We start from the raw sequence: 14,554 nt of genomic DNA, 5'->3' as shown, positions 1-14,554 counted from the left end.
ATTTTTGGTTATCTACATGCATGTTTTTCTTCTAATTTTTTGCGCCGACTTGATGCTATGCATCAATTTTGTAGCCTTCATGGTTATGTAAAGTACCAGAAACTTTGTGTTTCAATTATATTTTTTTGATCTTTCTCATTAAAAAAGCATTGCAATGAGGATATGATTTAAATCAGATCGTTTTTTTATATATAATAATAATAAAGTTTGTGTCTTTGTCCAAGTGTGATTAGCTTTAAAGTCTTCTGCAAGAGCTTGTTTATAGGTGAATATGGACAAAATAAGTCAAAGAGGTACATTCTTCATACATTTTACAGAACGTACCCCAAGTCCACACCGAAGCCACGGAACATTCACCGGTCTGCCTCCTTTGATACAACTACCACTGGAGGAAATTCAAGGGGGGTAAGCCGAGAGGAGAGCAGACAGGGGAGACAACAAACCACTCAGGCCTGGACAGATGAGAGTAGAGTCTCCACTGCAGATACAGGAGGTGTGGGAGATTTCTTAGTATTTTTATATTTGGCTGAAAACAATCTTTGCAAATAAAATAAAATTGCTATGTGAAATAATCTGCTTTAACTGTTCATGAATGCATTTGTAACAGACAATAACCATAGCTACTTATTTTTCTTAAACATACGTAGTTTAATGACATTTTCAAGTAAGAAATATAAAGTTAAATAACATAATAAAGATGTTATGTGAACAACTTGCAAAATATGTAACATTTATCTCTTCATTTTTCTTTTAAGATAAAGTTAAATGTTGTATATATCTGATGTAACTTTCAGAGAGATTGTGGACTGCCAACAGCAAAAAGGACCCTGAGACTTTATCACAGCTTCTCAATGAGTCAGATGTTGCTAACACGCCATTTGATAAGAAACGAGTACAGGAGATCAAGAAACTCAATTCAAAGGTATAAAAACTGTTCAGCTTCTTGAGTTATTATTACAACCATGGTATTGGCATGGCCTTTTCTTGCAAACAAAGTTGACGTTATTTTGAAAATCATTGATAATATTGGTAAGGCAATACTTTGTACACGTGTAACAATGAAAATGAGTATGCACAATGCATCTTAAACAGTGTACATAAAACTGTTTCATTAACAAATACCCCATTAAAAAGTAACTAATTGTGACTGCAGGTGGAGAAACTTCACCATGAGCGAACAGAGCAGGAGCAACAGGTGATGGAGATGAAGATGCAAGTCGCTGAGCGGGAACTGGACCTCATGGATAAGCACATGAGGTTAATCCATGGAATGAGAATTGTTTTGACTCATCTTGGTAGTTAAAAGCTACACTCTAACAGATTGGACATTTTGACAACTATTTTGTTTTTTGTCTTGGAGTCAACTTATGCAAAAAAGCATATAAACCAGTCATATAAGACTGCTGACAAAAAATTAGATTTTTATATTTAAGTTCAAAAAATGATGTTTTATGCATTTTTCATAAACCATTAGTACGATTTTAGTCATAAAACATTAATTTTCGAACAGAAATATGAAAATCTGCGATCTGATCATTTGTCAGTAGTCTTTTTTCACTGGTTTGCAGATATTTACGCAAAACTTTGCTTATTCCAAGACAAAAATAAAAAAAGTTGTAGAAAAAATTAATTTGTGAGAGTGCAGCTTTAAAACTTAACCATAATTATATGTTTGATGCTGCACTTGTCCTTTTGTTATTTTCATTTGTAATGTGGTTCAATTTATTTGGTAAGAGATGATTATTTTCTTGCTTTATAAAATCATAAGCATGGTATATAAGCTGAAACTTTCAAGATTCAAGAACAACTGCAAAATTAAGGTCAAGGTGAACTGTAATGTATTTTTATTTAAAGCTGCACTCTCACAGATTGAACGTTTTGACAACTTCTTTATTTTTTGTCTCGGAACGAGCCAATCTATGCGAAAATTTATGGAAACTAGTGATATAAGACCTCTGACAAAAAACAGATCACAGATTTCCATATTTGAGTAAAAAAATTGATGTTTTATGCATTTTTCTTAAACTGTTAGTAACGCTTTTAGCCATAAAACATTAATTTTCAAACGGAAAATCTGTGATCTGATCTTTTGTCAGCAGTCTTAAAATATCACTGGTTTGCAGATATTTACACAGAAATTGGCTCGTTCCAAGACAAAAAGTTAAAAAGTTGTCAAAACAGTAAATCTGCGAGAGTGCAGCTTTAAGTGGTAAATTGAAAAGAAAACTTTTAATACAATACTACCCAGTATACCTGTATATATAAAATGGTATATGGTCAATTTTGTAAAATTTGCTAAAAGTAAAAATTTCACCTTTTAATCTTATCTATCATTTCAGAACAAAGCTACATGTGGCTACGGCCCAGGTGACAGACCAGGCAGCGTACATCAAGCAGCTGTTGAGCACGGAGGCCGACTCTGCCCTTATTGAACAAGAGAGACTCGTGGAGAAACAACTCAAACGCAGAAGGGTCAGTTTGATTGGGGGCTATTTTGTGATTTGCAATTTATGCTGACTTTAGATTAGTTATGTTTCAATTTTGCATTTGTGCCTGTTAATTTGCTACTCAATGTGATCTAGGAAAAAATCAGCATACTTTTTTCAAATAATACTGATACTGAAAGTTGAATATCATGATGTTCATACAGCTATGTGTACAAGGGTTGTTCAAAAGAAATTGTTGGAAATTGGTACAAAAAGAGTTCAATGCAATCTACATTGGTGATAAAAGATATTATGTATTTCATCATAATATCATTAGTTACATTGAACCAAGCAGTTTTGTCAAGTTTGATGTGGATCTGAAATCTTCAGAGAGGCAAAATGAGGAGTCTGACACTATCAGACTATGGGAAGATGATTGAAATATTTGAACACCAATCAAAGAAGACGAGAGATCAGCTCGGCCATCCCCTGTAGCTGCTAGAAAAAAATTTCCTAGTTGACCTAAAATCAAGAGTTATACTAGTTGTTGTGTCTTTAAATTTTCAGAAAATAATGTTAAGATATAACACTTATTTCACATATTATAGCGCTAAATCAGTCTGCTTAATTATGATGCTATCATACTGTAGAATTTATCTTATTTCGAAAACGTTGAGTTTTGACCTTAGTCATGTTAAAATGTGTGTTTTCCTGAATACCAGAAATATAGATGTAGATTGCATTTGTACCCACTTTCAAACATTTTTTACCTTTGCATGTTAAAATTCTGCAAGCTTTTTTAACAACCCTTGTACATGTATTTTCTGTGTGCATGCACTTGAAAATACACAGATGTGCTCAACATTTATACTTTACTATCTTTTAAGTCTTAATTAAGTCTCATATTTTATACCAGTGTTTATCTTTGCACAGGAAAAATTTGAACAGGAGTTAAGGATTGTTGAGTTGAAGCGTGTAAGTTCTGCATGGAAGCACTGCATACTCAAGAACGCTCCATTCAAAATCATAAACACTTGTAAATCATTATGGTACCAGCAACTTTGTTATCACTTTATTAAACCCATGTTTATCTTCATTTTATCAAATTAGATAAATTGCATGACAGTTGAGAGTGGTACCAGAATGTAATAATTTTACACCTTTTCATAATTGGCATATACATGTACGGAGACAACCTGCTAGTGGTTAAAGGGACTGTACACCAGATTGGCACCAAATGAGTTTGTTTTTTTCTGTAACGAATCTCAGGACAATTATTTAATAAAATGTTTTACTCGTTGATATCATAATTGTAAAAAAGATAACCAAAATTAAAATAAAAAATTGTGGCGAAGACCGGGTTTGAACCGGTGTCGCCAAAATTGCAGTCCAGCATTGTATCCACTGAGCTACCAAGGCTTACTCTATACGGGTGATATAATTAAGCTATAGACCTAACTCGGTAAAATCATGTGATAACATCGACTAGTCAATCACGCATAAGGAGTGAATTCTACTAGGTAGACATACCCAGTAATATTTTTTAATGGAAAAATCTGAAAACACTGCGAAAATAAATTAATTGTAAACTATGTGGTACTTCAGTTACTAAGTTTCGATGCATTGTACACATCGATACCAAGATTATGCCAGTTTTCGACAATTTTCTTTTTTTTTCGCTATTTCATCATACAAAGTACAGTCCCTTTGAGGCCTGTGATGTGGTTAATGGTCTCATGCACTTCAAGAATTTCTTTCTGGTAAAAACTGTTTTGGGCTGGTGTGATTATGAACATATGTATAGGGAATGAAATATTATTGTTTTACAGCATGAATTACTTGTATTGTGTAGTCATTCAGGAAAATATATTAAAAATTATGAATGAATAATAACCAAGAATTATCAGAAACCTTTTAGAATACTTAAACATTGGATTGAATAAGAAATTAGTGATATTTAAAAAAACATAATACCATTTAAGCATTTTGTTGTATCATAGTTGTTTATTCCCTTACTACCAGGAGCGTTATGAGCGTCAGCTAGAGTACATCACCTTCCGTAAGGACCAGTTAAAGCAACGTGCAGAGGGGAAGGAGGTACAGATGACTGACGCCCAGTTGACCAGCATGCAGGAAAAGTTTGGTCAATTCCGCAAGCGGGACGGCTCGCTCAACACTCGGCAGGTGTTTGCTATGCTGAAGACGGAGGAACGCAAACAGAGCAGGGTAAGCATGACTATGCAGTTGGTCTTCTTACTCACATTAGGACTAATGTTACTTGTTATTTTGATGGAGTAAATCAAAACAGGTGCTTTCTGCCAGTGTTATTCCATCAAATGAGTACTGTAGCTTGAACTCATTTAATTTATTAATAAAAATGAGCCTTTTTAGGCTACACTTCCAGTTTAGGTGCCTTTTATTTTAAACAAAGTGTTATGAGTAGTATAAGCTTAGCACTGTTTTCTGTTATATAATTCAGTAAAATTGATGTGAAAATTTGTGTTTCTTCTATTCCTTTTAGGCAAAGACGCATGTTGAGCGTGAGAAGATCATGGCCAAGGCAAACCTGATGGAGATGAAGGAGCTTGCCACTCGGCAGAAACTCCGTGAGCTCAAGGAGGCCATGGCATCTGGTAAACCAATCCACGCCACCAGCCAGTTTGATAATAGTGGGTACCAGAATGGACATGTTAATGGTCATGTTGAAAATGAACCCCAAGAAACAGAGGAGGAAAGAAATAATGAGAATGGGGAGGACATTGAAGGTATGATGAAAAACCCTTCAAGGGACCATACTTTTGTTAATGATGAAAGGGCTAACAGGTCAAATGATACTCATATGCCTAAATCAAGCTCTGCACCACAAATGGCTGGTATGCCATCCAGTGACTTTTATTCCAAAAGAAAATCTGAAAAAGACCCAACATCCAAATGGGAATCGAGTTACTCTAGGCCAACTACTCCCTCAAACTTGGCTTTTCAACAAAATGATTCAAAACCTAGTCAATCTGAATTGAATGATAGTAAAGCCATTGAAGAAGACAATGAAAGACTTACTAAGCCAGAGAGAAAGAATGTGCTGTCTGAGGAGGATTTACTAGAAATTCAAAGTAAGAAGTATGAAAATGAACTTGACAGAAGTCGAACAAGAAGAAACAATGAAAGAATGCGTGAAGACAAAAGGACTTACATGCCTAGTGAGTATGTGAATGGCATCTCCAATGGTGAGGCTTTTGATGCAAGAAAAATGAATCTCTCTGCTAAAAACTTTGATTCAGCTCTCAATTCTATGTTGGGGCAAGAAAATTCCAAACTTCTGCCTGATAACACAGAATATGAGCAGTATGCTCGTACATCTAAATACCGACCAAACCCTTACCTTGAACCCCAAAAAGCTCCATCAGCCTCAAGGTCAAAAGGTCAGAGGTCAGGCAAAGAACAAAGTAGGGAGACAAGGTCACTGGACAGAGCAAAATCAGACCAGGAGGCAATGGTAAGAACACTTCTTCTAATGTATGAAATGTATTTTAACAGGAAATGAGCACAAAATAATAAAAAACTTTCAAAGCCACACTCTCAGCTTTGGTCAGTATATCGGTTTATGTTCACGAATATAGAAATATTTCAAAGTTTTCAAAAAAGTTTGATTATATTACTTAAATACCACAGCTTATGAGCCTTTAAAATATGAAATACTTTTAGCTAAGCTGTGCTCAGTCACTCTCGTGTTTGGTTTGCACCCATGTTTTTTTTCCTTTGCCATGTGTAATCAAACTGCAGAATCCATTGTCATAGTTGGACGCCTAGTAGAATGGTCCTACAAATGACTCTTTTTTACATATATAACTTATTAAAGGTAACATACTGCAATATTGTTTGTATAGGAGCCTCCAAGCAGTGCCCCTAAGAAGTTTCGGGATGCCCCTCCACCATCCAGAGGGAGAAAACCTAAACCTCGTCCTGCCACCACAGGTTACTACAGTTGTCTCTATCTACATGTGTTGTTTCATTACACATTTTTTAAGAAACATGATTTATGTATTTTTAAAAGGACTTTTTTCGTGGCAAGGTTTTTAAAATATTTTAAAAGTACTAGTATTAGAAAAATAACAGTTGTTTTACCTTTTAAGGTTTAGATTTAAATCAAGATATAACTAACAAACTAAGTAGGATTTTTGTCTAGTTTCCAAGTATTTGGATAGATTTTATTTCCTATTCATAACATTCGTTAATGACTTACCGGTACTATTTTATTAGCTCAACTTTTCAAAGAATAAGGAGAGCTATTCTACTCACCCTGGTATTGGTGTTGGCGTCTCAATTGGGGTTGAGACTTTATACAAGGCTTCCCAGTCTTCACATCTACTAAAATAATCAAGTTTAAAAACAGTAGTTTGAAAATAATGCAAATTTCTGGCCTTGTTTGACTCTGAAATTCTGGTTTAAATGTTTTGTGCAAGATGTATTTTTTTGCATAGCTGATATATTTTTTTGCATAGCTCTAAAACCACAAGACTTATTTAATGGTAGTTTATAGAAGGCTTCCGAGATATCACACTTACTTATATAACCAAGTAAAACAAATCTTAGTTGAATATGATGTAAATTATGGCGCTTGATGTGTTTGAATGAAACTTCAAACAATACTTCACAGTCAACAGACATTCTAATTTTTTAAAGTTTAGAGTAAGCATTCCTAGGATTAATTATGCAAATTAAGGCCCTTGTTTGAAATTTTGCAAGCAATTTCCTTCAAGTCCATATCAAACTTAATGCTGTGACTCAAAAACATATGAGCTGCATGCATGGTAATCAATATTTATCTCATGTTTTTTATTATTATACAAGGCCGGTACAATAGTCGAACGGGTTGTCTTAAAGACAGCTCTTGTTAAACAAGCTACTAACAGCACAGTAGGGTTGTTGAGAGAACTATAAATGCACTGTGTGTTTTATAGCAGGAGGATTTGATCACGAAAGATTTGAGCCCACAGCTCCTTGGAAGGACTTTGGGCTTGTTCCTCGAACAAGAAGTACGTCTAGGAGATGATTTAGGTTTGATGTAGCTGCGTGGCTATATACTAGTAGTAGACACGTGTATTAGCTGACATCTGTGTTCAAGCCTGCTGACTCCATGTTTAATTACATGCTTTCCGTAGCAGTATAATAAGTATTTGTAGGTTGGTCTAATCCTTGTTAATACCGTGTAAGATAAAATATATGGTTACAACTAAAGTCTCATGGTTTACGATTGTTAGTGTCTTAATTCGTAATATACTAATTTTTAAAACTACATTGGTGTCTTTCTTCTTAACTTCTTATCTTGGTAGACTGGCCGTTGATGTGGTAGAATTAATGGGCTTCTAATCTAATTCTTACTACTTGTAGTGTAACAATATAGCAAACTACATTTCAAGAAATGAATATGTTTAACCCAAAGGGATGCTACATGTACATTCTGACTTATTCTTCCTTAAAATGTAGACAAAAATCATTCTACATGTACGACCAAATCTTTATGTTTTCTGGGTTCTTCTGTCATTCATTTTGAAACAAAAAAGTTATTTTGTTACACACTAGCTTTTAGTTTTAATAAACTGTTCCTTATAATTGTTAAGCAAACATATCTTTCATTTACCTTTTTTATCATTGCAATTTTTTTTTATTTTTGTTGCAGACAGGGCAGCCTGGCTGCCAAATTAATAGTTTAGTGAATCAAAAATAAGCATGCATACTTTGTGTCGGCAAGAACGTCTCCATAATAGCCAGTCTTCATGGGCAAACCTTAAAATAAATATCTTATATAACCCATTAATGACTTCATGGAGATCGAGAGATTTTTTTCTGTCCGATTTTTTGTAAACAAATTGGAATCTGTCTGTTGGTCCCAATGGGGGAGGCAATGAATGTAGACACAAAAATTTGATTGAGACTAATTTTGTAGATTATAATTGTGCTTGTATAAAACTGCTAGTTCAAATTTCAACAATGTTCAACTTCTTGATTATAAGTGACTTCATTTTAGTTTTGAGCTCATTGACATCAAAACATTTGTAGTCAATTATTTTTGCTTGCCTATGTTTTTTTAACTCTTAAAACTCTGAGTTCTGTCATGTTTTCTAACAGGAAATGAATATGAATGAAAAATCCATGGGATTTTTGATAAAGCAACTTTTGTTAAATACTTTAGGCATTTAAAAACATAAAATGTTGTTACTAAGCTTTGTGACAAAAATTCTAGTAGAACTGACATTGTACACCCAGTAAATTGAGATGATTACTTTAAAAGCAAACACCGTTTTCTTCTTAAATACTCTAATTTTCTTCAAATTTGCAGATTTTATTCGCAAAATGTCTGTATTTTGTGATAACTCTTGACACTCTTTGCATGTGTTAGTATCCCTATAATCTGAATATCAGCTAATATTATCCGTGATGTTTCAGAGGAGGGTTTTGACATGCAGAAGTTTCTGATGAGTGCTTCCTTCAACACGTCTGGCAACTCGACTATCATTGTTGATCCCGAGGATGACCAGCCACATCGGGTGAAGGCCATGGACGACCAGGAACGCGAGAAAACGTACATGAGCAAGGCAACTGTAGAACGTAACCGAGTCAACAGGATACGCAAGGCGAGAATGTCTGCCGAGATTATACAGAGAGCCTGGCGAAGATATATTATGAAGAAAAGACTCAGTGACCGCAGACGTAGATGATTTATACATTAAAGAGTCTCAAAGACAAAAACTTGCCTGTGATATTAATTTTAAATTGTATTGTACTTTGAAACCAGTATTGTTTTTAAGAAATGCACGTAAAAATATTATATACGTAAAATGGCATTTATCAAAGATATTTACTATTGCATTGATGTTTTTTATCCATGCTTTCTTTCCAATGTTACCACTGAAATTAGAGTGTCTTTTGATGAGCACTTTCTCATTCAGGTTGATTCAACTTGTAATGAACTGATACTCCTCTGCCAGATCTGAATACATTGAACCATGTCTTGTTCTAGATTATTTAATTTTGTAAAAGATCTTATACTGCTATAGGGTAAATTCTGGTATGAAAACGAGTTAATATAGAATAGAAATATATGAACTCACGTTGCTTATGTTAGTGAAAAGTTACTTAACTCTAACATCTAGTTTCAAGTATTTTAGGGTACTTATCTCAAAATTTGGTCTCTTCATAGTTGTAAATATATCTTCTCTTTGTGGGTTTGTGTTATATATATTTACGAAAACAATCAAATTTTAAAGTTCAGTATTGTTTTCAAGCATTTTTTTTCGACTGGTTAACAAGTTTTATTTACCAAGTTAATCTGGTCAGTAGTACCATATGTTAAGTTTTAGGCTCTGAGGATAACTTACGCATGTATTCTTGTTCATAAGTGCTTCAAACATATCACCAGATGTATCTACCTACATGTATTTCATTTTCAGTAATTTTAGTGATATTTATTAAATTTATTCTTATTGAATAAAGTCAAGGCTATTTATTTTCCATTATTGTTATCTACCAATTAGTAGTCACATTCATTCTACTGTTTGCAAAGATTTAGCATTTTTAAGTTTTGAAGCATGGACTAATCACAGTGTAAAGTCTGCCCCAATCCTCAAAGTGAATCAAATGTTACGAATTGCCTGCTGATCACTTTAAAGGGACAAGACACCAGATGGTCTGCAAATACAGTATTTTCCTGAAATTAAGACTAGACTTGTCAATACAAGCTAGTTTGAGGCTGATAATACATCATTTTACGTACGGTAATTAAAATAATAAGTATTGTCGCTGTCTCAGCTGAGTTTACCTGTTTAAACATAGCGCATAATGGTTTCCTAGGGTATAGTGTGTATATTTAGCATGTGAAGGTCACATGATTAGTACAGATAAATATACAGACACTTTTTTAAATTAACTGGGATTTACGTGGTAGACAAATTCAGTAAATTTTGAATTGGAAAAATGTGTAAAAACATCGAAAGATAGAAGTGATGTGATAGATCAGTAATTGAGATTCAATGCAGTACACAATTTGATGGAAGTTTTTTTACAATTTTTTTTTTTTCTTGCAGTTGTAAAATCAGGTGTCTAGTCCCTTTAATTCTTGTCACACATAAAGACTGCCAGCCAGGTGACAAATACCCTGAATGAGAACTGCCATATAGCATTTACACAAGCATTAAAGATATTCAGGGCTGATTTCAGGAACAATATGAATTGTTGCTTTAGCATTATATATTCCAGAAACACAATGATCATTTAATACTAATTTCTTGCACTTTTAGCTATGATGTGTCTGAAACTGTGTAACAAAGTTTTTAGTGACTATAATTCTTACAGCATCAAAGACATCTACACATTTTTCATGCATCTTTTTACTTGTAAATCTAATTTTGAAGCAGTTTTATGCTACTTAATGTTTGTTTGAATAATATTTTTACTTGTTTAAATTTATATAAATTATTGACATAAATTGCTTGTCCTTGTTTCCAATCGATTCATAAATGCACTCGAGATACATTCGCAAACTGCAAGAATGTGTTTAATGCCCCTGAAGGGAGGCTTACATGGATAGTAGCTGCACTGTCAATCTGTTAATTACTTCATGTCTCTCAGTTGTAATTTAATAACTTTTAAACAGTGTTGTACAGCAGCATAGGAGATATATTTGTGGTTATGGTCACAATAAGAGGTCGTTGGAGTACAATAGGAATTTCATAACAATAATTTGTCTCAGCAGTAACTTCTCAACTTTTATTGGATTTTGATCAATATTCACAGAATTGAAGAGCAGCATGGAATGTGTTGGGCATAGCATTCATGCCTAAGCAAATGTCAAGGTCACACTTGGCTGTTAATGTTAGTAGTTATAAGTTGTGTCTCAGCTGTTAATTTTGTCACTTTCAATCAGAATGTGCAGCAGGATGGGAAGCACTAGCACTGCAAAGGTCAAGTTCATGTTTGAAGGTCAATGTAGTCTGCTATTAGGATTTTTCTTAGGAATAATTTGTGTCACAGCTGCTGTTATCAGATCTCATTCAGAATTGTATAGCAGCATTGGAATGTGTTGTGCGCATGATATTTGCACCGACATTCGACACATTAAGTGGAAAATTGAACCAAAAGGGATTTGCTGTATAATTATCGTATCACAGAATGTTTAAGAAGATATATTTTAATAAATGAAAGAGTCAACCAAATTCTGTTCCATATCTCAGTTACATGCAATTAGAATACCTTCATTTTATGCAGATAGTTATAACCCTGACAAGGCCAAATCGGCAGCATTTCTTGGTAGAGGAAATGCTTTGTAAGTGACCTTTGACCTACTGACCCTCCTACTGGTGGAGTTTCATGGACCTATGTTAAACTTTGATGGAGTTATTGTGTGGACAAGTGTTCCAAATGTGTCGGCTATGATCTTTGACCTACTTCATTACCCCAAAACCAATTGAGTTTATCTTCTAGTCAAGACTAGACTGGTTGAGTTTCATTGTCCTATGTAAAACTTTCATTATCCCTTGTAAAACAGTCACTGTGACCTTGTCCCATGAACAATTGGGCAACTTGCAGTCCAAGCCAATTTACTGATGCAGTTTTATGGCCGTATAGGTTAAACCCTTTAAAAACAAGAGATGTTTGTCAACCATTATGCCCCCCCCCCCCCCTGAGCGCCATTTTGTCAGGATTATATGGACAATTAAATGAAATATGCATGGACCGAAATGACAGCTGATTTGTCGCTAACATTGTATGCCGTTGAGGCAGTTTTAAGATTATGACCATTCAAAGTTTGAGGATAGTGTGTTATGACCATGACCTTTGACTCTATGACCTCAAAATCCATAGTAGTCATCAGCTGGTCACCAAAAATCTAAATGTTAAGTTTGAGGGCCATGGGTGCAGGCATTGACAAGTTATCACACAGACAAGCATTTTTCGTTCAAGGTCACTGTAATCTTGACCTTTGATCCAATGACCCCTTAAATCATAAAGGGTCATCTACAGGTCAGACACAACTCCAAGTCAAGTTTGAGGGCCGTGGGTGCAGGCATTGTCCAATTATCACTTGAAACATTTTCGCATTCAAGGTCACTGTGAACCTGACCTTTGACCCAATGACTCCTAAAATCAATAAGGGTCATCTTCTGGTCAGGCCCAACTTACATGTCAAGTTTGATGATCATAGATTCAGGCATTGTTGAGATATCACTGGGAGAAGATTTGTTAACTTTTTTGCGTTAAAGGTTACTGTGACCTTGCCCTTGGCCTGATGACCCCCAAAGTCAAGAGGGGTCATCTACTGGTCAGGCCCAACCTTCATGTCAAGTTTGATGACCATAGGTCCAGGAATTATCGAGTTTGCTTTCAAGGTCACTGTGACCTTGACCTCTGACCCCTTAAATCAATAGGGGTCATCTACTGGTCAGGCCCAACCTCCAAGTCAAGTTTGAGGGCCATGGGCGCAGGCATTGTTGAGTTATCACTCGGGCAACCTTTTATCGTTCAAAGTCACTGTTACCTTGACCTTTGGCCCAATGACCCCTAAAATCAATAGGGGCCATCTACTGGTCAGGCACAACCTCCAATTAAAGTTTGATGGCCGTGGGTGCAGGCATTGTCGAGTTATCACTCAGACAACCTTTTACCATTCAAGGTCACTGTGACCTTGACCCGATGACCCCAAAAAACAATAGGGGTCATCTACTGGTCCAACCTCCAAGTCAAGTTTGAGGGCCATAGGTGCAGGCATTGTCGAGTAATGACACGGACAACCTTTTACCATTCAAGGTCACTGTGACCTTGACCTTTGGCCGGATGACCCCCAAAAACAATAGGGTTCATCTACTGGTCAGGCCCAACCTCCAAGTCAATTATGAGGGCCATGGGTGCAGGCATTGTTGAGTTATCAATCGGACAACCTTTTACCATTCAATGTCACTATGACCTTGATCTTTGACCCGATGAGCCCCAAAAACAATAGGGGTCAGCTACTGGTCAGGCCCAACATCCAAGTCAAGAATGAGGGCCAAGGGTGCAGGCATTGTCGAGTTATCACTCGGACATCCTTTTACCATTCAAGGTCACTGTGACCTTCATCTTTGGGCCGATGACCCCCAATAACAATAGGGGTCATCTAATGGTCAGGCCCAACTTCCATATCAAGTTTGATGACCATAGGTCTAGGCATTGTTGAGTTATCACTCGGACAAGCTTTAAAAATATTTTACCATTAAAGGTCACTGTGACCTTGACCTTTGAACCGATGAGCCCTAAAATCAATAGGGGTCATCTACTGGTCAGGCCCAACCTTCATGTCAAGTTTGATGACCATACGTCCAGGAATTGTTGAGTTATCACTCGGACAAGCTTTGGTCTACCGACCGACCGACATGCCTGTGCAAAGCAATATACCCCTCTTCTTCGAAGGGGGGCATAATTAATCATAGTCTACAGACTGACTTTCGGGCAGGTACTGACTATCAACTTGCAACTAATATGCAGCATGATCTTTAAAGAGGAATAATTTGTTTAAAGATATTGGGTAACTGCAGATCAACTGAAATCAGCCAATCACAGCAGACGTACAGTAATTACAGGGCTGGATGGATATAGTTTAAACTTATTTAATGTTACAATGATTGTGAAACTAGTTATTTCAACTTATATTATACACTCCCATTGGCAAGATGTTGCGTGAGAGTGTGGTCTTGTGTTGTGGGGAAAACCGGAGTACCCAGAGAAAATCCACTCTGGTTTGGAACCCCGGACTACTAGGTGAGAAGTGAGTGCACCAACCACTGTGTTACCTTCCATCCATCTTCAAAACACATTGATGACAATTGAAAGGCTACAACCTAGTGTTGAGTTATCAATAGGACTCTTTGAGCCCATTTCAGGTCACACATTGGTATGACTGTTGATTTTCAGTCAATCATGTTCCGACTAATTTGAAATATCTTTGGCTTCTAAGCATTGTATGATACAATGCCAAACTGCATGCCATCCTCAATGTACTTATGTACATATGCCAACACTGTTAATATGTATGAAGTTTGGTAGAAATTTTCCCAGTGGTTTTAGGAGAAGTTGTTTGAAGGAGAACCTTGATGACATAC

General features: G+C 35.7%; 1 protein-coding gene across 5 annotated transcripts in view; it reads left to right on the top strand.

The window, feature by feature from the left end:
• LOC128231841 (kinesin-like protein KIF6) overlaps positions 1-11,622 on the top strand; it is a 32,297-nt gene extending 20,675 nt beyond the window's left edge. For 2 of the 5 annotated variants that reach the window (XM_052945063.1, XM_052945062.1), the window contains 10 exons: positions 318-493; positions 795-922; positions 1,154-1,257; positions 2,340-2,472; positions 3,360-3,401; positions 4,449-4,652; positions 4,948-5,919; positions 6,311-6,398; positions 7,385-7,459; positions 8,871-11,622. In XM_052945063.1, the coding sequence (XP_052801023.1) occupies positions 318-493; positions 795-922; positions 1,154-1,257; positions 2,340-2,472; positions 3,360-3,401; positions 4,449-4,652; positions 4,948-5,919; positions 6,311-6,398; positions 7,385-7,459; positions 8,871-9,142 (2,194 nt within the window). In that variant the 3' untranslated portion in view covers positions 9,143-11,622. The remainder of the gene's footprint in view (positions 1-317; positions 494-794; positions 923-1,153; positions 1,258-2,339; positions 2,473-3,359; positions 3,402-4,448; positions 4,653-4,947; positions 5,920-6,310; positions 6,399-7,384; positions 7,460-8,870) is intronic. The other 3 variants (XM_052945065.1, XM_052945064.1, XM_052945066.1) reach the window with 2 other exon arrangements.
• Positions 11,623-14,554: the final 2,932 nt, after the last annotated feature.

This window comes from Mya arenaria, chromosome 4 (assembly GCF_026914265.1).
Source record: "Mya arenaria isolate MELC-2E11 chromosome 4, ASM2691426v1".
NCBI lineage: Eukaryota > Metazoa > Mollusca > Bivalvia > Myida > Myidae > Mya > Mya arenaria.
The sequence above is the reverse complement of the archived record's forward strand: the minus strand, read 5'-3'. Positions and strand labels throughout refer to the sequence as shown.